Here is a 21347-nt window from a genome sequence, read left to right as displayed (position 1 = left end):
ATACTTGCCTAAAATTATAGATGACTGAAAATAGGCTACTAGATACACACAGTTAAAGAACCAATCCAGACATACAGGTGTTCATTGTGCATCATCAATTTGGAAAAATCTGACTGCAAATAAATATTTTTTGTTCATAGTATCTTTGGCTGTTGAAAAATATTGCCCAAGTTTCTGGCCTGCTATTCAGTTACAAAAGCAGCCTGAATCTAATATAGAATTTGTTAATGATTTCTGAAAATGAGCTCCTGATGCCAAATGCAGGGGCTCCTGCATAGCAAATATGTAGACAAGAGCAAAAATTATTTGAGAGTAATTATTTAGCATATTGAAAAAAGGTTAGAAGGAAAATTCAGGCTGATGAATTATATGAGATTTCTTGGTAGAAAAAGCAGTCTGCTGGGTGCATAATCACTCAGCAGAAGTGGGAGAAGTCCCATCACTTGGGGCTTTTAAAGTTAAACTGCAAAAATCACCAGAAATTTAGAATAATGAATATTAGTTTTGAAGATAAATTGGAAGGCCCTATGGGTTACATGTTCCAGTGAGGATCAGAACGCATTGCAAATTAGGTTCAGCTTCCCTTCTTATGGCATTATCTGCAGAGTTATGAACAGTGCTAGATACAGCCTTATTTATATTGCCATTCATTGTTTTTGGTGTTCCTAATCTTTCTTTCCTGATTACATCCTCAGTTTCTTGCCTGTTTCCTCTTTCTTTGATTCCTGTGGATTCTTCCATTTATTTCTGTAGTGTTTTCACCCTCTCCCTCCTCCAAGAAGATAATACTGATTGTGTGCTTTATTCTGTGGTTCTGGATAAAATTGCTATGAGGTAAATCCCCAAGTTTAAATGAGATAGCGAATTCACTACAAAGCTTTCAACTGTTCCTCTCCTAGAGAATCCTCTGGCTTCAATACGGAGAGCGCAGCATGGGCAGAAAGTCTGTCCAGACCAGTCTGATAGCAAGGCAAATAGACCTAACCTCTTCTGTGGTATTTAAGGTATCTGTATCAATGTTGTGACATACAGAAATCCCTAATCTTGTGGCCCGAGAATGAAATCAGCCTAACTTCTGGAGCAGGGGTCAACAACGTTTTGGGGTAGGGTGGCAAAAACACCCACAACCTTGACTTGTACAATGGTGATGTTCCAGGGGTGGATGGCAGGGGAGCTGTGAAGGGCCCAATCCTTGTTGTGGCAGTACAGCCCTGGCGCCTTCCCCACCATCCACCCTAAAGCATGTTTGCCAAACAAAATGCCTTTGCGTGCCACATTCTGGCACCTATGCTAGGGGTTGCCCACCCATGTTGTAGAGCTTGAGAGTCTTCTTATAACACTGTCTTTGACTGTGAGCTCTCCTATGGCTTGCATTGCTTGATCTGAACAAAGAGCAGTTGTTTCTGTGCATGTTACATGCACAGATAAGAGCCCAAATCAAGCACAACATGTGAAGCATATTTGACATTACAGCAGCTCATTCAAGGGAAAGAGTCGGTGCTTTTTACTGGGTACTTGTATGACCTCCTCAGTCATTTTAAGCCCGTGCTAGAAGCTTATTAAAAATTGTATAGCTTATTCTTTGCTGTCCTTTTTGCTTAATGTCTATGACAACAGCCACTTTGACAAGCAGCAGTTGGTACACAGTAGCGTTTTGATCATGACATTGTCATGACAAAAATAGCTAGCGCTGTCACATTTATAAAGTCCTCTGGGTAGGTTTGACATCTCATATGTTTGTTTGTACAGCACACACCTGATTGGATCTACTGGGCACTATCTATTCATACGTATTAATTAAAAGTGCTGTTGTACAGATTCCTGGTAGGGGAACATAGTTCTTGCCAGGTATATTCATTGTGTTATGTACAATATTTCTACATATGAGGAAAGTGGTAACCTCTGAGGAAAAGGAATTTAAACAGCAGGAGCTAGTCAACCAGCCTGAAGATAATTGCTGAGAATCTGTAGTGGTTTGTCACAGTCCATCACCTGCCCCACTCTCACTGTGGGGAGAAAGGAAGGAGCAGTGGCAGGCATGGAGAGTGGCATTAAAATGCAAGTGCAGGATTGTGCACTAGCTGCTGAGCAAGTTATTGTGTGAGAAGTGTCTTGGGGATTTGAGCATAGAGGTGGAAGAGAAGCCAGGATGTGAAATTCCTAAGGGTGCTCCTGCCCTTGATAAATTGAAATGATTGTTGACAGCTAAGCTGAACATTCAGCTGCCTCTTGCCCCAGCTAAAGAAACTAATGTTCTGGCAGAACTGAGAAAAAGAGCTGTTCATTTCTTTTGTTTTTCTTTAGAAAAGGGCAGGTTTGTTCCTAACTCCAGAAGCTAGAGAAATGTGAAGTGAAAGGGCAGTTTAAAAGCAAAAGGGCCTCCTCTCTCACCAGCAGCTGGTTTGTACAGAATGTTTTACAGGAAAAGAAGAAGCAAACATTGTTCATATTGCTGCAAGAAAGAAGTGTTTACTGCTGACTCAGCTGTTAATATCTACCTTGCCTTCAAACTGTTTAAAGCCATCTTTTAATAACAGCATTTTAACAACCCAGGGGTCTGGTTACATTCCAGAATAGGGAGCATAGGAAGTGCCATTTCAGAACAGAGCCATGGTCCATTCTGTCTAATACCCTTTCTCCAATGGCAGCTGTGCTTCTATGGAAAAGGTAAGACACCCTGTGTAGAAAATGATGCAGACCTGCATGTGGAAACAGCATGTACCCCTGAAGTTGGTGTCCTTGCTTGATTAAAGGGCAAGGATTTTCCCATACATAAAGAGAAACGGCATTCCAGATAACCTGGAGACAGTGGTGAGTGTTTTGCACCACTCTCTTCTGACAACTGGGGCAAATGTGAAGAGAGAGTTAGGGTGGTTTAATAGTCAGTGGGAATACATTAGGTGTAGCAAACAGTTATGACTGGAAGGTTTAACTCAAAGTAGAAAGCAGAGGACTTTAGAGCCCCAGTTAGGAATGGTAACAAAAATTATGAGATCAGGTTGTATTTGTCTAAGCAGTAGAACAACTTGCCTTACTTATTTCCTGGGACATTGAGTGTTATAACCTGTAGGGGAAAGTATGTGGCTGGCAGGCTGCCCTCATCAAACTAAAATATTTCCAGTAGTATAGGCCGTAGTTCAACTAAATATGGGGCATGAACACCTCTTTACTTGTTCATCAGAAGGTTAGACTAAGCCAGCCCACTATATAAGATTTCTTAAGGGAATACATTATCCAGAAGGTTATTTTATGCTAAACATAAAAAGTTATTTTTTGCTAAAGGTAACTATTTAACAAAACTCACCATTAACATTTCCATAGCTAATATTTTAGCATAGTTTAAAAACCCATGTACACTTTTGCTTCTAAACCTTTGGGCACAGTACAAACTCAATAACTTTTTTTTTTTTTCTTTTAAGCTGTCAAATACTAGAGATAACAGCAAAGAGAAAATAGCTGACAGAGAGGTTCCCTTATCTCCTTTTTAATAGGTATTTAGCAATATAGTCAGGAGATGGTAGGTTTTGAATACACAACAGTTATTGAGTTCATGTAGCAGAGATAAAGCATCTAATTATCATTTTGGGACTGTTCTTACCAGCTCTGATTTGATGCAGCGTTGTATTATTCTAATGTTCAATGAAGGAGGTAACTAATCTATGGATCAGCAGTTATTTGGCAGTGGATTTTTAACCACTGGTTGGTCTTTATTCTAAGAAAATCAACAGCAGTCAGTTTTGGTTAAATAGAAAATATGTAACTAGTTCTGACATGTAAAGTGCTTTTTCTGATACTTTGAGGCCAAATTCAACTTGGAATAACAGGGCTGTCTTCCCAGAGAATGCAATGCGAATTGTGCTGGCTTATTCTGTAGTTTCTTTTGGCCCCCCATCAAGTATCTTTATTTTAAACTTTTATTAACAAATGTTAAAAGTCTTGAGGAGTGCCAGCTGACCGCCCAGGCAGTATCTGGGAGTCCAGCACAGGCCTTCAGCGTCTCTTCAAAGTTCTTTGTTCTGCGTAGTGTCGTTTTCCTTGTGTGGAGACTAGGCATGCCCCCAGCATGCCAGGAATTCACTGAGCACAGGCAGAGATAGTGCCCTGAAGGTATTGCAACCTGAAAGTCAGGAGAAATAGGAAAACAGTCAGGAAAGTACACCCCATGCCTGTGCTTGTTTTAATCTGCTGGGTTGCAAACACTTTGGAGCGGAGACAAATAGAACAGTCAAATCAACATTATAGAGCGAAGCTGCCTTGGCTGTTGGGTCCTAAAACAGCGCAGTTCAGCTCTCGTGCGTACCAAGACACATCCTGCATGGTACTTCGGCACAAAAGTGAAACAGGATGTGTAGGTGAAGAAGAAATTTCCTTTGAGTCCAGCGAATAGGAATAGCACACACCTGCTTTGCCTGCACACTGCTCCGTAGATCTTTGTTGGCTTCTAGGTTGTGTCCAGGTTCAGTTCGAGATGGTGACTTTGGTCTGTGAGCCCTTCTGTGGTTTGAGCCCTGAGTATCTTGGTCTCTCTCTTTAACCTGCCTGTTGAGGTTAGTTTACAATGAGCTGTCATGCCCTAAGGCAGAGGTGGCCAGCCTTTTTGGCACACATACCACAAGTTAAACTGTCCATCACTGAGTACCACTCTGTCCCCCCACCACTCCCTCCCCAACTTCTCTCCCCACCAAGGCATACCTACCCGATAGAGCTGGGGTCAGCAACATTTTTTGGCAGAGTGCCGAAAACACCCACAACTTCAACTTGTAAGATATTGGTGCGCCACGGGTGGATGACGGGGGAGCCATGAGGGGCCCAATCCTTGCTGTTGCTGTGTAGCCCCAGCCCCTTCCCTGCCACCCACCTAGAGGCATGTGTGCCAAGCAAAATGCCTTTGAGTGCCACACTCTAGCACCTGTGCCAGGGGTTGCCTGTCCCTGCAATAGAGTTTGCACCCTAGTGAACCAGAATGGAAAGATGGGGGCTCAGGCCTCTGGCTGCACAGAGCAAAGATGGGGGTGAGAGGTAGTTAGGAGACTGCTGGAAGGAGGAGTGTCATCACCAAGAGCCAGGTTAGCCCTTTCCTGGCACCACAGCTGCTGCAGTGTTATATGGTGAGTGAGGATCCAGAGTCCAAATTCAGCCATGGCTGCAGGGGCAGAAAAGGGTTAACTTGGCTCTTGGCCCTGACACCTGCCATGCCTCACAACAGCATCCTGCCTCACTCTCCACTCCACCAAGTGCTTTGCTCCCTGCCTCCATTGCAGTGCCTCCCTATACTTAATGCCTGGGACTTGCAAGCCACACAGCAGTTGCTCATGCCACTTGTGATACTGCCCAAGGGAGTATGCTCCGTAGTGGAAGCCCTCCAACAGGCAGTTATTCCTACGGAGCCAGAATCCATTGACCATGTGAGCACACTTCCAAGATTTACTTATCTGTTCGCTGAGGATATTTCGGTCAGGTTGGGGTTAAGCAGGAATGAATTTGCTTGCTTCTCTTTTTGATGTGTGCATTGGGGCTTTTAAATCTTTCACTTCTGGGGGTTTTGTGGTTTACAACCACATGCAGTCAGCGCCATTCTATGATTCTCAGTGAATTTACAATGCCGTGTGGTTTAAAGAGGAGTTCTGACCACAATCTGTCCTCCCCACCACAGGTGGATGCTGCAGTGACACCAGAGGAACGCCACCTTTCCAAGATGCAGCAAAACGGCTATGAAAATCCAACCTACAAGTTCTTTGAACAGATGCAGAACTAGAACACCGCAGCAGCCTCATGCGTTGGACAGCAAAAAGATTGCTTCACTGCCCATTGGTGTTCAGTTATAGAATAATGTGGGAAGAAATAAAAACACTCTGTTTTATTATTTACTCATTATCGCCTTTTGACAGCTGTGCTGTAACACAAGTAGATGCCTGAACTTGAATTAATAAAATCAGTAATGTATTTTCTCTTTCTCTCTCTTTCTCTCTCTCTGTCTCTCTCACTCTCTCTCTTTACATTTCAGTCTTTACACTACATTATTAATGAATGTTTTTTGTGTACTGTAAAGAGTTTAGCTGTATTTAACTAGTGCATGAATAGATTCTCTTTCCCAATTATTTATCATATAACTCCTTAGCCAGTTGTATATTATTCTTGTGATTTGTGACAACAAAATTAAGTCCTAATTGAAATATGCTTTAAGAATTGAAGGGGGATGCTTTCTGTGTCTGTGGGGTTTAGCTGCTTCTCCTTGCTGAGTATTTTTTTCTGATCACTATGCATTTTAAAGTACAACTACATTTTTTAAAGTATTCCAGATGAGTTATCGAAATTATTTTCCTCTGCAGTTGCATTTTATTGTACAGATTGTTGCTTCTGCCGTATTAGTGATGTAGAAATCATGGGAATATACATTTGTTTTTTTGTGCCTGTTTTATGTGCACACCTTAGGCATTGAAAGGTAAAAGTTATTTTCTTTTTCATGTATCTTTTGGATCTTTTAGAAAAAAATAAAATTTTAAAAGGGATCTCTATTAATTAAGAGCACTTATAGGGGGGAAAAAGTGCCTGCTGGCCTACAATTAATGGGGATCCTACCAACGTCTCTGCAGGATGATTGTACAGAATCATTGCTTATGAATTGATAGCTTTCTACACTGTGTTACATAAATAAATTAAGAAAAAAACCTTTGGGCAAGAGTTTTTTTTTGGAGGCATAAAACAGGTTTTTGAAAGCAACTTAATAAACATCAGACATTTGGGATCAGGAGTAGGGGAGGGATTTTCCTAGAAGCTGATACAGATCATAAAACATTCACGGTTTGAATTATACGGCATGCGAAAATAGCAGTGTGGGGAGGGTGTGCTGGCCTTGGTATGCCTTTCTCTCAAAAATGTCATCATCTTTTTTCAGTTTGTATAATAGTGTTTTACTGTAAATAAATACATTCCTAGAGGAGTCGCAGTGTAGTGGTCTGATTATGTCACTACAACTCCAACTTGCATACAAGTGTGAAACTCCCCGACTAAGAATGATTTGCTGAATGCTGTCTCTCAGCTCTGTTGCTTCTCCATTGCTCACGCTGGAGATATTATCATGTCACTTACTCTCTACCTCCATTCTGCTTTAGACAGGTAGGGCCAAGGACTGTGGCATTGCACTGTGGGTCAGAGTAGTTTTGTGTCTGTTCTTTATGAGGCCAAGGCCAGCCTGGTGGTAAAGTGCAGGGGCCTGCTTTGCTGAAGATTTTAGGACTGGGGACATCCCAACAGAGTGCATGATTATTTTTCCATAGGTCATATTCTGCATCATTCCCATCACCAGTGATGCTTCCCCATAAAAAGTTGAACAAGTTGATAATATCTAAGGGGTACTCCAATACTGCCTGACAACTGTGTGACTATCAACGTTATGGCTCCTACCTTATAGGATGCAGTGTCAATCATCATTGATAACAAATCCCAGTCTGGTTCCTTCTGCCTATTTCTTCAGCTTGATGCTAGTTAGAAATATGGGTCGGTTTCCCACCACCATCCCTCCTGTGAGCCTATCTCCACTGCAGTGAATATGCTGGAGGTAGTCCTGATGTGACCAAGCCGTGCAGAGGGACTGCCTGGTGAATTAGGTACTGGAACTTCAAAACCCCTCCTGCATATGCGGTTGTGTCCAGCTGCAATTTGAAATACTACTTAACTCCAGCTGGAGATTTTTTTTCTCCCTGAGAATATGGCTGGGAGATAGGTAAGGACAAACTTGATCAACAATGCAGGACAGGGGAAAGCCAACACCTCTCTCTTGCTCTCTGGCAAAGAGGCCAAAGGCAGAAAGAGAGAGAAGAAAATAAGGTTTTGCAACAGGGAAAAGCCTTCCACACATAATGTCTCCCTACCAAGCCCCAGCAATCAGATGTCCAAAGATGGCCCCCGTCTCATCTGGAGTGAGAAGCCTACACAGCAGAATGCAATTGCATTTGTATCACAGGTAAGCATACCTCCACTGACTCTAAGTACTGCAGCTAACAAGAAAACAAAGTGCAGCAAGGGCTTCAGAGCAGACTAGCAACCTGAGTGCAAAGCTATCAGGGAGCCCTGGTTACCCTGAATGGCTGCTAACCTATGTCGAGCCATCTTCATTAGCAGTAGTACCCAGGCTTGCTAGACAAAAACTAGCTTGGCTATGCTTCCCTATTTTACACCTGTATCTTCAGTTGCTCTGCTGACATAGCCTGACGACTTAGCTTATGTTTGTAGTGGTGAACTCTGAAATTGCAGCCCCCTGTTGAACTCCATAGGCCTCAAAGCTAATAGAATGCCTCAGCCGGGTTTTCCCTGAAAGAAAGAGGGTATTGCAGACCCCCAATGAGTACTTAGTGATGGTATCTTTAATAAGAATTTACTGCAAGGGGCTAGAGTTGGAGAGGGGAATTATTTTTTTAGCACATGTGGTTTTGACATATTGTTTCAGCCATCTTAAGGTGATGGCACCAGTGTGAAGAGCTTGAAGGCCACCAGGTTGCATTGTAAATGGACATGAGTCAACAATGTGGGACATGAGAGAGGCATTTGTTGTCATTTCAAAGACCCCATTAGTATAGGTTTGAGGTACAGTGACACTGTCCAGTTTGAAAACAGTTAATAAGTGCCCAGTAATGGCATGGCCAGTTAAATCCTTGTTGACTGACTGTAGGGTTAGAGATGATGTGGTTGATTGGTGCTTGTGCTGACCATTCTTCATGCCATTAAGCAAGGAAAAGTCAAGGAGTTTTGAAAGGGTGGACCATACTGGGAATCTTCAGGAGAGTTGAGCTATTGGTAGGTAGAATGTCCCAGTTCCCTGGCAACACAGGATTATCCCAAAGTCTGGACGGTAAGTTTACTTCATGGTTTGTGCAGCAGAGATGAGGGGGAGCAGTGTTACTGAAGACTGGTAACCACGGGAGTGGAGTGGGGCACAATATGACTGACAACCAGATGAATTATAGCATGCAGTTGGGTGTCCGCTAGTTTGCTGTGTGATGAACAAGCCCATACAGGGACACAGTATCCTGCAACTGAATAACACGGTGCAAGAGCAGATGAATGTTGTATGGAGGCATTAGCATCCCAAGTGGAGCCTGCAAGTTTGGCAAGTAGCTTACTCCTTGTTTTGATTTTTAAAACAGTTTTGTAGAGATGTGATTTATAAGTTACAGTCCAGTTGAGAGTGACTCCAAGATAAACCAGGTGGGTTTCAAATTTGAGAGGCTGACTGTTTATAAAGTGATGATGAGGATTACTACTACCTCCTGACTCTTGGAGTGATTGCCAAATGTCATCACCACAGGAGTAAGTCAGAAAACGCACAGAATATTTCAAGGCAAACCTGGTTCTTTGGGTGAATCCGATACCTTTTATATATCACTCAAAGAACCTTGTCTGCCTAAGTCCTTAGACCAACACGGCTCAACCTACATCCCAGAATATTTCAAGAGATTTTATGATGCTGCCATTTCCTAAGGAGCTAAATTAAGAGCCTGGGTCCTATCTAGACCCATCTGCAGATCCTTGTGGAGTTTCAATCACTGTGCTGTATGCATCTCATACAGACCGTGAAGGTTTACCCCAAAGATATAAAAGTAGGAATTTAGGCTAGATACAGACATTCAAAAAGCCCAAGGTGGAATCGATCCAAGTTGCACAGCTTTCAGAAAGTGGCATGGTTTAGATCAGTAGCAAACAGTGTGTGCATTCTCCCTTTGGGAGGAACCAAATCTTACACCAGGTTTCACCATTGTTTAAACCAATCTGTGTGCACCAACCTGCGTTCTGTTACAGTATAGCTTGGTTTCTGATCACTTGTACCAGTAAAAGTGTAATGTCTATATGGTGTGGCCTTAAACTAAAAAAGGGGACTAATCTGTGCTGGATACAATTGACAGAACACAGCACCAGGAAGTTTTTGATGTATTGGCTCTCCTACTCCAGATACTTTATTCATGACAGAGGTACACATATCCCAGGCAGAAGCCATGTGTAAGGGCACAAAGCCAGGAGGATAGTGAGGATCAGCAGTGTCTTTGTAGGCCTACAAAGCTCCATAGGAGCCAACAGTAAATCTGCATTTGTTCCATAAATAACCAGAGCTGGGCCTGTTTGCTTGCATGCATTTTCAGAGGTCTTATGCTGCCTAAATCCATACTCAAGCATATGAAACTCATGGCTTGATTTCCAAAGGGGCAGAGCCTGCTGCCTTCCAGAGGAGTTGGAGGTGTCATCCCCACGTTCAATCCATATACTTTACCTTATGCTCTGAATCTCCTCAGCTTGCCCCTGCTACCGCCAATTGGGCATTTTAAGTGGCCGTAGGCACCTAACTGCAATTCTTTCACTCTGGTCAAGCTTGAACATCTATGATGTGTATATTTTTGTTAGTTCTGGTCATCTGACCCTGGAGTCACAAAGAGGCATCAAGAAAGAGGAGGACCTGCATACCTGTGTACCAACACTTTTTCAGGGACTCTGGCAGGATAGACTGGAATCGCACATAGGTACCCAAGTCCACTTACCTGTGTAATAGCTGGAGTAGAATCTGCCCTACATGTACTTTGCCAAGCTTCCTGCACAATTAAACCCCACTTACTGCCTGCTTGCCCTCCCCATCTCCACACACTAAGATCCCTTCCCATAGTAAGATGGGGTTACCAGGGGAGTGGCTGCAGGCACTGTGTTTTCATGGCAATGTGAAGATTGCCAGGGAGTAGGGTTTTGGGTAGGGGGAAAGGGAAGGGGAGATTAACATTGTTGACTTCAAATATCACCTGGGCCAACAAGATTAAATGCTGGACTCAAGCTACCTACCAGAAAGGTTCCCCTGATGGTGAGCAGTCTAGATAAAAAGCCGAGTCAGCTACTTGGAGAGTATTTCATTTTTCCCGCTAGAAATAAAAAGTTTTGCAAGGCAGTTTACAAAGCTTGGGCCATTGTCACTTTTGATTTCAGGAGCCCTGTCTGCAGCAAGGAAATCAGCAAGGATCCTATCCCTTTCACTCTGTGGATGCTGCTGCTTCTTCAGGGAAAGGCAATAGAGACAGAAGCTTAGTAGGGAGGGTTGTCCCAAAAGTGAGACAAAATAAAATAACAAGCCTTTATTTCTTCCTCAAGTCACCCAAGAGTGTTTCGGAGAGGGGTTAGTACAGACCCACCCCCTCGTAGGAGGGAGAAATAGTCCTCCTCCTCCCTCTTTGCATTGCTAATTCTGTATGACTAAATTACTAGGTGATACCACTGCAAAAGAAACTGCATTGTACTTGGCCTCCTACAAAACTCAGACTGTGCTGTGCAAAAAGGCAGGGACTGTCTTTCAATATACAAGAAAGGAGTAATAAACCTGGGGTGGAACTTGGAATTGATCAGACAAGTACTACACAAAGACTGATACGCCAGAGAGGTCTGTTGGGCAGGAATACCCTAAAACAGCAGCATCAAACATGTGGCCTGTAGGCCTAGCGGTAATGAGCCTGCTGCTGAATCTGGGGCATGGCTCCTGGCCACCAAGGCAGACCAGTGTAGCCACAGCCCTGTCCCTCCAAGTACTGTAGTCTACCTGCTTCACAGCAGCACTTTGAGGTTCATCAGGCAGTAGGAACAGCTTAGATCCCACCCTGCCTCTCCATCTCCTTGGGTTATGTACCTAACTAGCTGCTGGCTTTGGTTCTGGGGCAAGAGGCTTGAAAAGTTTCCAATGCCTGTGTTGGAAGTCTGAGGAATCTCTTCTGGCTGACGCATACTCTATTACACCCAACACAATGCAAACATAGTTTTATGGCCTCTGTCCGTGTTGTATCTCCACTTACCAAAGCGATTTCAGTGCTGTATCTGCGTGGCCTAACTGTTCAGTTTAATTGATTTTGTGGGTCATGGGTAGATTGCAGTTAAAATGCCCCTAGGCAGAGCTGAAAATATCCTAATGACAGATAAGTATGGATTACAAGTAATAGCACGTATTGCTCCCTGGTGCTGGCAGCTGGAAACTCAGTAAATTAATACATATATTGTTTTCTAATCTCATGCAATTGTTTTGCCCACTTGGAAAGGCACAGCCTTGGTTCAGCTACAAATCCAAGGTAAGGTTTTTTTTTTTTCCTTTCCCCTCTGAGTTCTTTTCTCAGCCTGTCTCTCCCATTAGATTATGTGTTAAATCTTTCCTGCAAGTTTGTACAGCTCTGGGAAACATATATAGTTAGCTACACAAGAACACATATTTAGTTCTCAGTTGTAGGGCAAAGATTTATTTAAAGGAAATAAAATATTCTGGCTCTAATAGGATTTAGATTGTTTTTAAGTAAGAACAGACAGACTGTGGAGGAGGATTCCTTTACAGGTAGTGTCTCTTGTGTTAGTTGCCTGTATTTTCACGGCCCCCTCAGCTGGAGAGAACTGGTATACCTCTTGGTATAAGATTGAGTCTAACCACCATGTGATATTTAAACTATCTATATCTATAGATATATATATGGAAAAAGAACAAGCTCAGCAGAGAGGATTTGCTTGGTTAGGGATGGAGTTTGAAACTCTGCTGCAGGAATTAGATGCCTGAAGAAGTGGATGACGTGATGCAGCTCTTCCAATTGGCACCGCAGTAATTACGACTGCTCTGAGGCACTGATGGCAAAAGAGAACTGCTTCCAATTTTGTCTTGCTGTGTCAAGAAAAAAAGGGGCACAGGGTGCTCAGGGCAGAGACCCTAGGAAGAATACTAGTACTTCTCTCTGTCTCTTTAATTTAGAAGGCGCACACTGCCACAAAATCCCCTTTTCCCCCCACAGGATTCTTTAACAAGCGTTTAAAGAAAGAGGGCACTCCACTCCCAATGCACAGTGAGGCATAAACTTCCACTAATGGCAACCTGGAAAGGAGAGAATAGGGCTCCAGTTTCTTTCCTTGGAGTTTAGTGCACGTTGACTAATACTATGATGAAGACGATTTCTCCAGCACCTGTTCATACTGTCCTGGTTTTCTTGGAGCCAGAAAAAAGCAGCAAGAGCTTTGATCTAAAAAATTTAGAAGGGGATGAGTAAGGGCAATCAGAAGAAGTTGATAAAACGATGGTGTGAGCCCTAATGGATTTTACTTGTCGTCCAGCAGGCAGCAGGCCCCAGAGGTATTCGGCATATTCACCATTTGCCCTGGGGATCAAGTAGCTCCGTTTTAATACCTGAAGACTGTGCCACTGATTTGTGCTCAGACAGAATAAACACACACCCTTGATGAGGTGCTAACTGTGATAAAACAACTACAATTGGCAGACTGAGGCACCCCTAGTAGAGGCAGTCTAGCAGAAGAATTTTAATGTTGCAGCTCAAACTGTGATTTAAGTTGCAGTGGACTGCATGCCTGCAGTGCAAACGTACTGTTCACTGGGGGGGAATTTAATGGGACAGATCTTCAGCTGGTGTAGATCAGCATAGCTCCACTGAAGGCTCCAATACTAGCTAAGAATGTAGCCCATTGTTAAAAAGCTGAACATTATAACACTGCCTAAGCCACTGGGTCTCAACTTTGTGGCTTCGTAGGATAAATGAAAGGCATGATGCTGGCCTAGCCAGGCCCTGCACTGCCCCCCAGTCCCATGCACTGGGCTTAGGCCCTGTGTACCCAACTTAGTGCACTGGGCTACAGCAAGTGGGGTTCACCACAGATCCATGGGGAGCCTACAAACTAGATAACAAGGTGCTAGGGGCCTTTATCTGGCCCAGAAGCCAGGGGTTGAGCACCTCTGGCCTAAGCCATTATCAGATCTTTCACATTTGTTCTCCCCAGGGGTGTGCTGATGTCCCAGGGAGGACTTGCTACTGTAAGGAGGAATATTTACTCACATTTTGAGAACTGCCATCCAGCAAAGATTGGTATTTCTGAAAGCTTAAGTAGAAACAAATACAGTAAAACACCCATAGCATCAGAGCAGTAATACAAAGACATTTTCAAAATCCGGCAGAAACGCTCTTTGATTCCCATCTACAGGACTAGCAAAGATTAAAGCTACTTATTTTAGGTCAAAATATACTAAATACATTGTCTCTAGTTACATATCCAGGATAAGGGGCTGTCCATCGAAAACTAATTTGAGGACAAGTTTTCTAATGCCAGCAGCCCAGCAGGGTGGGATTTCAGATTCATGCCTTCCTCAATGTTCCCACTGGCTCACTTCAGGCAGCAGCAGGTGGAGAGTTAATGAGATGTGGGGTGGGTGATGAAATGGGAGGTGGAAAGGAAATAGGGGTAGAAGGGCAGTGAAATAAAGGGCATCAGCCACTGAAGGATAAAATAAAAAAGTAAAAGAAATACAGAGGAAGTATATTGAAGAAGTTCACTTGTTTTAATAATTTGGGATTGGGGCATGGGGGGCTGCTCATCGTGCTTCCTGGGGTGACAGGGAGGTGGGAGCAGTGAGCAAAGGAACTTTTGTGGGAGCTACTTCCCCTGCCCTGGAAAGGAAGCCCCAGCTCATGGGGACCCATTCCAGCCCCCTACCTTGTTCCCCTCCTCCACCCCTTAGGCCCCACTCCTGGACCCATCCATGCCCTGCAGCCTGGCTGGCTGGCATGTGCTCGGCAGGCTGTTTGCATGGGGTTGCACCCCTGACAGCAGGAAAGCCAGACTCCTGGGAGTGTGAGAGGGAGTTGGGTTGGTGCTAGAACTGCCCCTTGGGCAGTAGAGTTCATGGGGTGGAAAGTCTGTCCATAATGAACAGGAGAGTGGGGAAGAAGACAGTGCATCCTGGGATGCTGGAAGACTGCAACTTGGGTGGGTTGTCTTGGGTGGTTCATTCATGTGTGGCAACTTGGGACTGGCCACACATTAATGGAACATGAACATGAGCTGTGTAACACAGATCAGAAATAAACCTGCCCTGGAGTGGTGTAATTTTTAGCCACCTAAAGTGTGCTTAAAACTAGTTCCAGGTGTTAATGTGTGAACAATCCAGGGATTAAGAGCTCCTGGAGCTGTCTAAAACGAATGTTAAAGCCCTGATACAAGTTCTTAAAATGCACTGAAACCCAAACTGTTTCTCTGAAACCACAATGGCAAGAATTTCATAAATTTCATAGACATTAGGGCTGGAAGGGACCTCGAAGATCATCAAGTCCAGCCCCCTGTCCCAGGGGCAGGAAGTCAGCTGGGGTCATAGGATCCCAGCAAGATAAACATCCAAGCGTTTCTTGAATAAGTCCAGAGTAGGTGCCTGCACCACTTCTGGAGGAAGTCTATTCCAGGTCTTGGGGGCTCAGACAGTAAAGAAATGTTTTCTTATGTCCAGCCTAAAACGCTCTTGGGGAGTTTATGGCCATTGGTCCTTGTTTTTCCTTGGGGTGCTCTGGTGAAGAGACGTTCTCCCAGATCCCGATGCATACCCCTTATGTACTTATAAGCAGCCACCAGGTCACCCCTGAGCCTGTGCTTTTCCAGGCTGAAGAGTCCCATGGCTCTCAGCCTCTCTTCATAAGGCCTATTCTCCTGTCCTCTGACCATGCATGTGGCTCTCCTCTGGACTCTCTCAAGCTTCTCCACATCCTTCCTGAATTGTGGAGCCCAGAATTGGATGCAGTACTCCAATTGCAGCCTCACGAAGGCTGAGTATAGCGGGAGGATGACATCCTGAGATTTACTTGAGAAGCATCTAGGGATGCAAGCCAGAATTTGATTTGCTTTGCCAGCTGCATTAATGGCTTATGTTCATCTTGTGGTCAATCATGACCCCCAAGTCTCTTTCAGCAGTGGTGCTAGCAAGCATAGTACTGCCAAGCCTATAAGCATGCAAAGAAGCCTCCTTAATCATGTGAACACAGAGATTTTCATGGAATCTATTGAATTTATCAACTGGGGGGGGGGGCGTTTTGGGGAGTGGAGGGAGGAAATGAGAGAGATCAAATATCACAAAACTTCCAATGAAAGAATTATTGCCTCGGACATAATATGAATGATGAATTTGTCCTGGTATAATTTACAAAATGTACTCTATACTTACGTATATGCTTTTAAAGAATATTCAGTTTCATGGACCCAACTAAAATCAGGTGGTTCTATAGTACATACATCCCCAACTTATGTTGCTGGACAAAGACTAAAGTGTTTGTCCAAATATTGACATTTATTTCTGTTGAAGAGAATCATGGCCACCACGTCTCTAGCTTTTTTCAGAAGCTAGAATGCCTCATGTCCTCTCCTCCCCGTCCCCCACCCATCCTTTCACATTCTTAACCAGAAACACAAACAAAAACACAACTAAATAAGCTTATTATGCTGTTTCTCATAAAGGATGGAAGGAGAAAAGAGACACTGCTTTTGTTTCTATTTTTAAATAATTGGGAACTGGATGAATACTGACATGTGGCTACATAAAATACAATAGATACTGCATTACCATAGCAATTTGCATTTAATGGGTGAAAATTTAAACAAATAATTCAGGAACAGCAGAACACGAGTCTCAGAGTAAGAATACCTATCTGGTGTACTTCATATATAAATGCACATGTTTATAGACATACGTATATATGTATCTGTAACAAAGATAAACTTTCAATATATGTTCAGTACAGGCAAGGTAAAGCAACATTCATTTCCAAATCATTGACACTTGATTGCTTGAAGGTTTGAGCCAGCTGTAACAAGTGTTAATTAGAGTCTTTTGATGCACTTCAGTAAGAGCTGCGTGTGGCTCTATACTTTAATCATTATTGGTATGTTACTATTTCCCCCATTTAATTTTTAAGGGAAAAAATTCTAATCATAGCAATGCAATCTAGAGCCACTGATTCATATTTTAAATGGCTCAATTCACTTTAAACACCGGTACTTCATAAATACTATACTGTTGTGCAATGTCTGGGACAATTCTGTGATGAGGCAGGCTATTCGACAGCTTTAAAATGTTAATTATTTTTCAAATTGCAAAAAGTAATGTATGTATAATTCTATCATAGTAGATAATTGTCTCTTTCCAAAATTTCCTGGAGACAAAGTGTATGTTCTTTGGGGCAGCAGCCACTTTTGCTGACATGGTAGTTGGTACCATGCAGCCTTATCCTGACTGAGGCTCAGAGGTGCTAAAATATAACACCACCGACTGAAAAGCACCATTTTTTTAACCTTTCTACCGTTAAAACAAAAAGCACTTTTATGTTGAAATCAAGTATGGGAAGTTCCAGGCCAGAAAAATCAGTGAACAGAAATCTAACAACACTGTAATAAAATAAAATAATAGCTGCTGTATTTCTAATGGAAGTCTAGAACAAGGCCAGCTAGTGTTCATTTCTGCACACACTAAAAAGAAAATGATACTTTCTCCCCCATGTGGTGTTATACAGACATTTAGACAAATAGAAGAGGAAGGAAGGAGCTACACACTAAAAGCTGCCTCGCCACTAAATTAATCCAGAGATGCAAGACATTTAATTCTCCAATACATGGATGTTCAACCCCTAGCTTGTAGGCCAAATATAACCCACAGAGCCATTTAATCCAGTCTGCAGGGCTCCCCAAAGGTCTAGAAATTTGGCATGGGAGAAGCAGTGGCAGCATTAATTGTTACTCTCCTGCTGCCAAATTTCCAGACCTGTAGGGAGCCCCGCTGACCAGATAACATGGCTCTGCATGCCAGATACAGCTAGATCAGGACACACAGGATCTAGCCCATGGGCTGATCCTGCAGCACTCATCCAGCCCATGGCACCAGAAGGTTGGCTGCTCCTTGCTTTTCCAGTGCAAACTTTCTGTTAGATGAAAGTTGTGTCCCCCTCTTTGGTTACACCACCACCGCTTCTGAGATGCAAAGCCTCATTATTACTGGAGAAGCATTTGCAGCTCTTACTAAAGTTAATCCAGTAATCAATCGCATAGGTTTTTGGAGTTCAGGCAATAACATATTTCTCCGGTCTGGGCTGCTGTAAGGATTGCTTACATCAGCTACATTCCCTACCTAAAAAGAGTAAATATCCAACTCATTAAAGCACTGAACATGTCACCAAAGTGCCTTGCTTATATCCATTGATCTAAGTATCCTGGTCAGGTGGCTCTGGACTTCTAGCTTTTCACTCATTAACAGTCTACAAGAAAACCAGCAACACTCCTAGGGCATGGTAAAGAATTATTGCTTCAGCCTAAATAGGGGGAAATTATCATTGTTTGGCTCTAAGGATAGTCACACAACAGCCCACAAGCACAAAAATGGGGATTCCCATTCAGAGGATTGTTTTTTGGGGACCCTGTGTGGGGATCAGGTGAGTACCATATATGAAGACACTGTAAAACAGTGTAATAAAATGGCATCATATCTATCATAATCACCTAACTTGAATCACCAAACGTTATGTACACAAAGAAAATCAGGAAAGCTAACATACACCACTCTTTTTTATTCAGAATGAATGGAGAACAGAACAAAACAGCTAAGATTATGAAATGCCTCCGAAAAAGCCAAAAAGGACAATTAAGTTTCTGGTTCTATCCATGCAAACCTGCTATATTTCCCTTCTTCAAGGATTTAGCTTGTCCACAGTGCCTACACAAACACTCAACAATAATTAAGACAGCTGAGGTGTGACCATTGCTTATCTCACTGGTCAACGTAGTCTCATGGGCTAGGGACAGACATTACACACAAACCAGTTTAAGTGATCAGAAACTAGTTTAAACCTGTAACCAAACAGAAGTTCAGTGCACATAAATCAGGAAGGGGTCTGAGACAGACATTGCAAAGGCCTGATACTACATTTAACCAGGTTTAGCTCAAACTGGTTTCAACTATTTTCAAACTGGTTTAAGTTAAACCAGAGTCCCCCAGCATCGCAGAATGGTCTCTGGGCTGGGTGGGACACTCTAGTCCAGAGAGCTGAACTAAGCTGGCCCCGCCCCTCTGCTTCCTGGCTGAAGCTATGACAGAGACTGCATGTATAGCAAGGTCTTCCTGGTTTCCTCCCCATCTCCCCCTCACCACTCCCTGGTCAAGCAGGGATCCCTCTCTCCCCTATGTGCCTTACACAGACACCTCTCAGCATAAGCTAACATACCGTGTACTGGCTACAGTCTGTGCTGTGGGAGACTGGACAAAGGCAAACAGGACTGTGTTGGCTTAGGGCTTTTTGGAGCTAATCCCCAGCCATGGTAACCTGTTCTCCAAACCTCACTGCCTTCCCATGTGCTTATTGTATCTATGTACTTTTATCTTATCATTAGCTTGGAAGCTCTACAGAGCAAAGGCAATCTCTTTGTTAGGTGCTAAGGTCTCTGTATAAACCCAACTGGAGCTGCAAGGAGCAAATGCCCAAAATAACTACTGGGCATTAGAAATAACACCAGTAAAAGGACCGGCTTCTCCACAGTAGCTGCTAGGGGGCAGACAGCACCAGACTTACAACTACAACCAGAACGAAAGCAAAGGAATATATGTAGAAAATAGTGGTAGTTTGCCATGTTAGTCTGAAGTCCAGCAGAAGGCAAGGTAAATATGCCTTCTAGCCTTTCCCTCCTCCCTCCCACCTTTTGTATCTAAATTACTTGCTCCACTTTATATATTGCTCTATCACAGCATCTGATAAAGTGAACTTAAGTTCATGAAGGCTTACATTCTATAAAGATCTTATTTAGTTAGTCTACAAAGATACATATCTACCCTGTGCCTCAGCATTCAGCTGCAGGGTAGATAGTGAAGAACATTGTAACAGCTGGAAAGCAAGCAAAAGTTCAATGTCCTAAACCCCATCATAATCATGGGCCTATTTTTTGTGGAAAGAAACGGACAAAGGTACTAAAGAATTCACTGGGATTTATCTGAAATCCTCCAGCCATGCCAGGTACCTGATCATTCAGAACAATTTTTGTCTTGTGTTACTAAGCAATTTGCCTTGCTGGTACCAATTCTTGAATCAGACGAAACAATAAACCAGCCAAGCCAGTGTGCTGGGGAACAGAAGGAAAGATGGGCAGACAGCCCGTTTCATCTCAACAGATGAAAAGTGATGCAACATTTCACGGTATTAACATAGTAATTAAGGGTGTTGTTAAACAGTAGGCTTAGACTATACCAGAGGCATTTAAAGGCATACTAAAGGTGAGTTTCTGTGTATTAAAACAGGAAAACTCAAGCTAAGTGCTCTTCAAGCCTGTCAAAGTTACATCGCTTCAAGGCAAGAAAGATTTCTGAGTCTGCTACCCAGATTGTGTTGCAGGACCATCAGGCTGCTCCCACAGAGGTAAGACAAAAAATTTGGATCCTCTGGCATCCCAGGATGCACCACTCTTAGCTTCCCAACTCCCACTTCTTGGCATATCTACTCACCTTCCTGAGCTTTACTGCCCAGGGGGTGATAGTGTCCGGGGCAGACGGGGCCCCACTAGCACCAGGAGAGGGGTTGTGGCATGCACACATGCCGAGAGGTGGGTAGCAAGAGGCGGCTTGCACCATGCTCCCATGCTGGAGAGGGTTACTCTGTGCTCCTGCCGCCCCACCTCCAGGCAGCTCCATGCTCTGGCTTCCCCTACATTGAAGCAGGTATTGAAATAGGCAAGAAAAAACTTCAGTGCTGACATGGCAGTAAAGTCCAGCAACTGAGAAGATAGAAGCATGCATGGTTAGCAGTCCCTTTCAGTGGTCAAATTAAAATAAGGCACTGAGGCAGAGTAATTGAAATGAGGGAACACAGCTAACACCACAGTGGGGATTTCTAAAATTAGCTCTCAAGGTTCCCAAGATAATGGCATTGCCTTTCACATTTATTTGGTGCATCTGGGTTTGGGCTATCACTGTGTCTGCTGGGAAGTGCACTGCAGCACTGAAGAGTGATAGTTCTGCTGACTAACGTGGGGCAAGCAGATGAGCTCAAGTAGGCAGAACCATCCTACCTGAAATGCATGTTGCAAAGAGGAAAGACTTATAGGGACATTGCAGGCTCTGATGAGCCAGAGCATCCCTAGGGGAGAAAATAGAAGTGCTTTTAAAATTGGGCTGCTTGGTTTCAGGTGCAGAAGGCCATGAATGTAGATAGCCTGGGATGCTGCAGCTTGGAGCAGTCGACAGACAACATGCTTCAGAGCAGACCTTGGGCACAGGGCATTCAAACAACCCGCTGACATTGTACTGCGTGGCAGTCTCCTCTGTGAGCTACTTGTACAGAGCAGGCCTCTTCTCTGTGACCTTGTCCTTCAACCCCACTGTCTTGCTGTGACTTGTGACAGGTTGTGAGCAATCTGGGACTGGGCTCCTCTCCGCTTTAATCTTCTCTAGGGCTGGTACAATGATGCCCTGACTCTCAATTACACTCTCTAGGCATTAATTGAATAGGAACAATAATAAGAAAGCAGCTTTCTAGAGATGGGAAGATAAAGGAAAC

The 21347-nt window shown here is 43.5% G+C and overlaps 1 protein-coding gene across 4 annotated transcripts in view; it reads left to right on the top strand.

Moving 5' to 3' along the window:
* Positions 1 to 6539, top strand: part of APP (amyloid beta precursor protein) — a 357591-nt gene extending 351052 nt beyond the window's left edge. For all 4 annotated transcript variants that reach the window (XM_019528781.1, XM_019528780.1, XM_019528779.1 and 1 more), the window contains one exon: positions 5654 to 6539. In XM_019528781.1, the coding sequence (XP_019384326.1) occupies positions 5654 to 5755 (102 nt within the window). In that variant the 3' untranslated portion in view covers positions 5756 to 6539. The remainder of the gene's footprint in view (positions 1 to 5653) is intronic.
* The last annotated feature ends 14808 nt before the right edge of the window (positions 6540 to 21347 follow it).

The sequence above is a fragment of the Crocodylus porosus genome, unplaced genomic scaffold (assembly GCF_001723895.1).
Source record: "Crocodylus porosus isolate Cpor-Errol unplaced genomic scaffold, CroPor_comp1, whole genome shotgun sequence".
NCBI lineage: Eukaryota > Metazoa > Chordata > Crocodylia > Crocodylidae > Crocodylus > Crocodylus porosus.
Note: the sequence above shows the minus strand (reverse complement) of the source record. Positions and strands in the feature narration are given on the sequence as shown.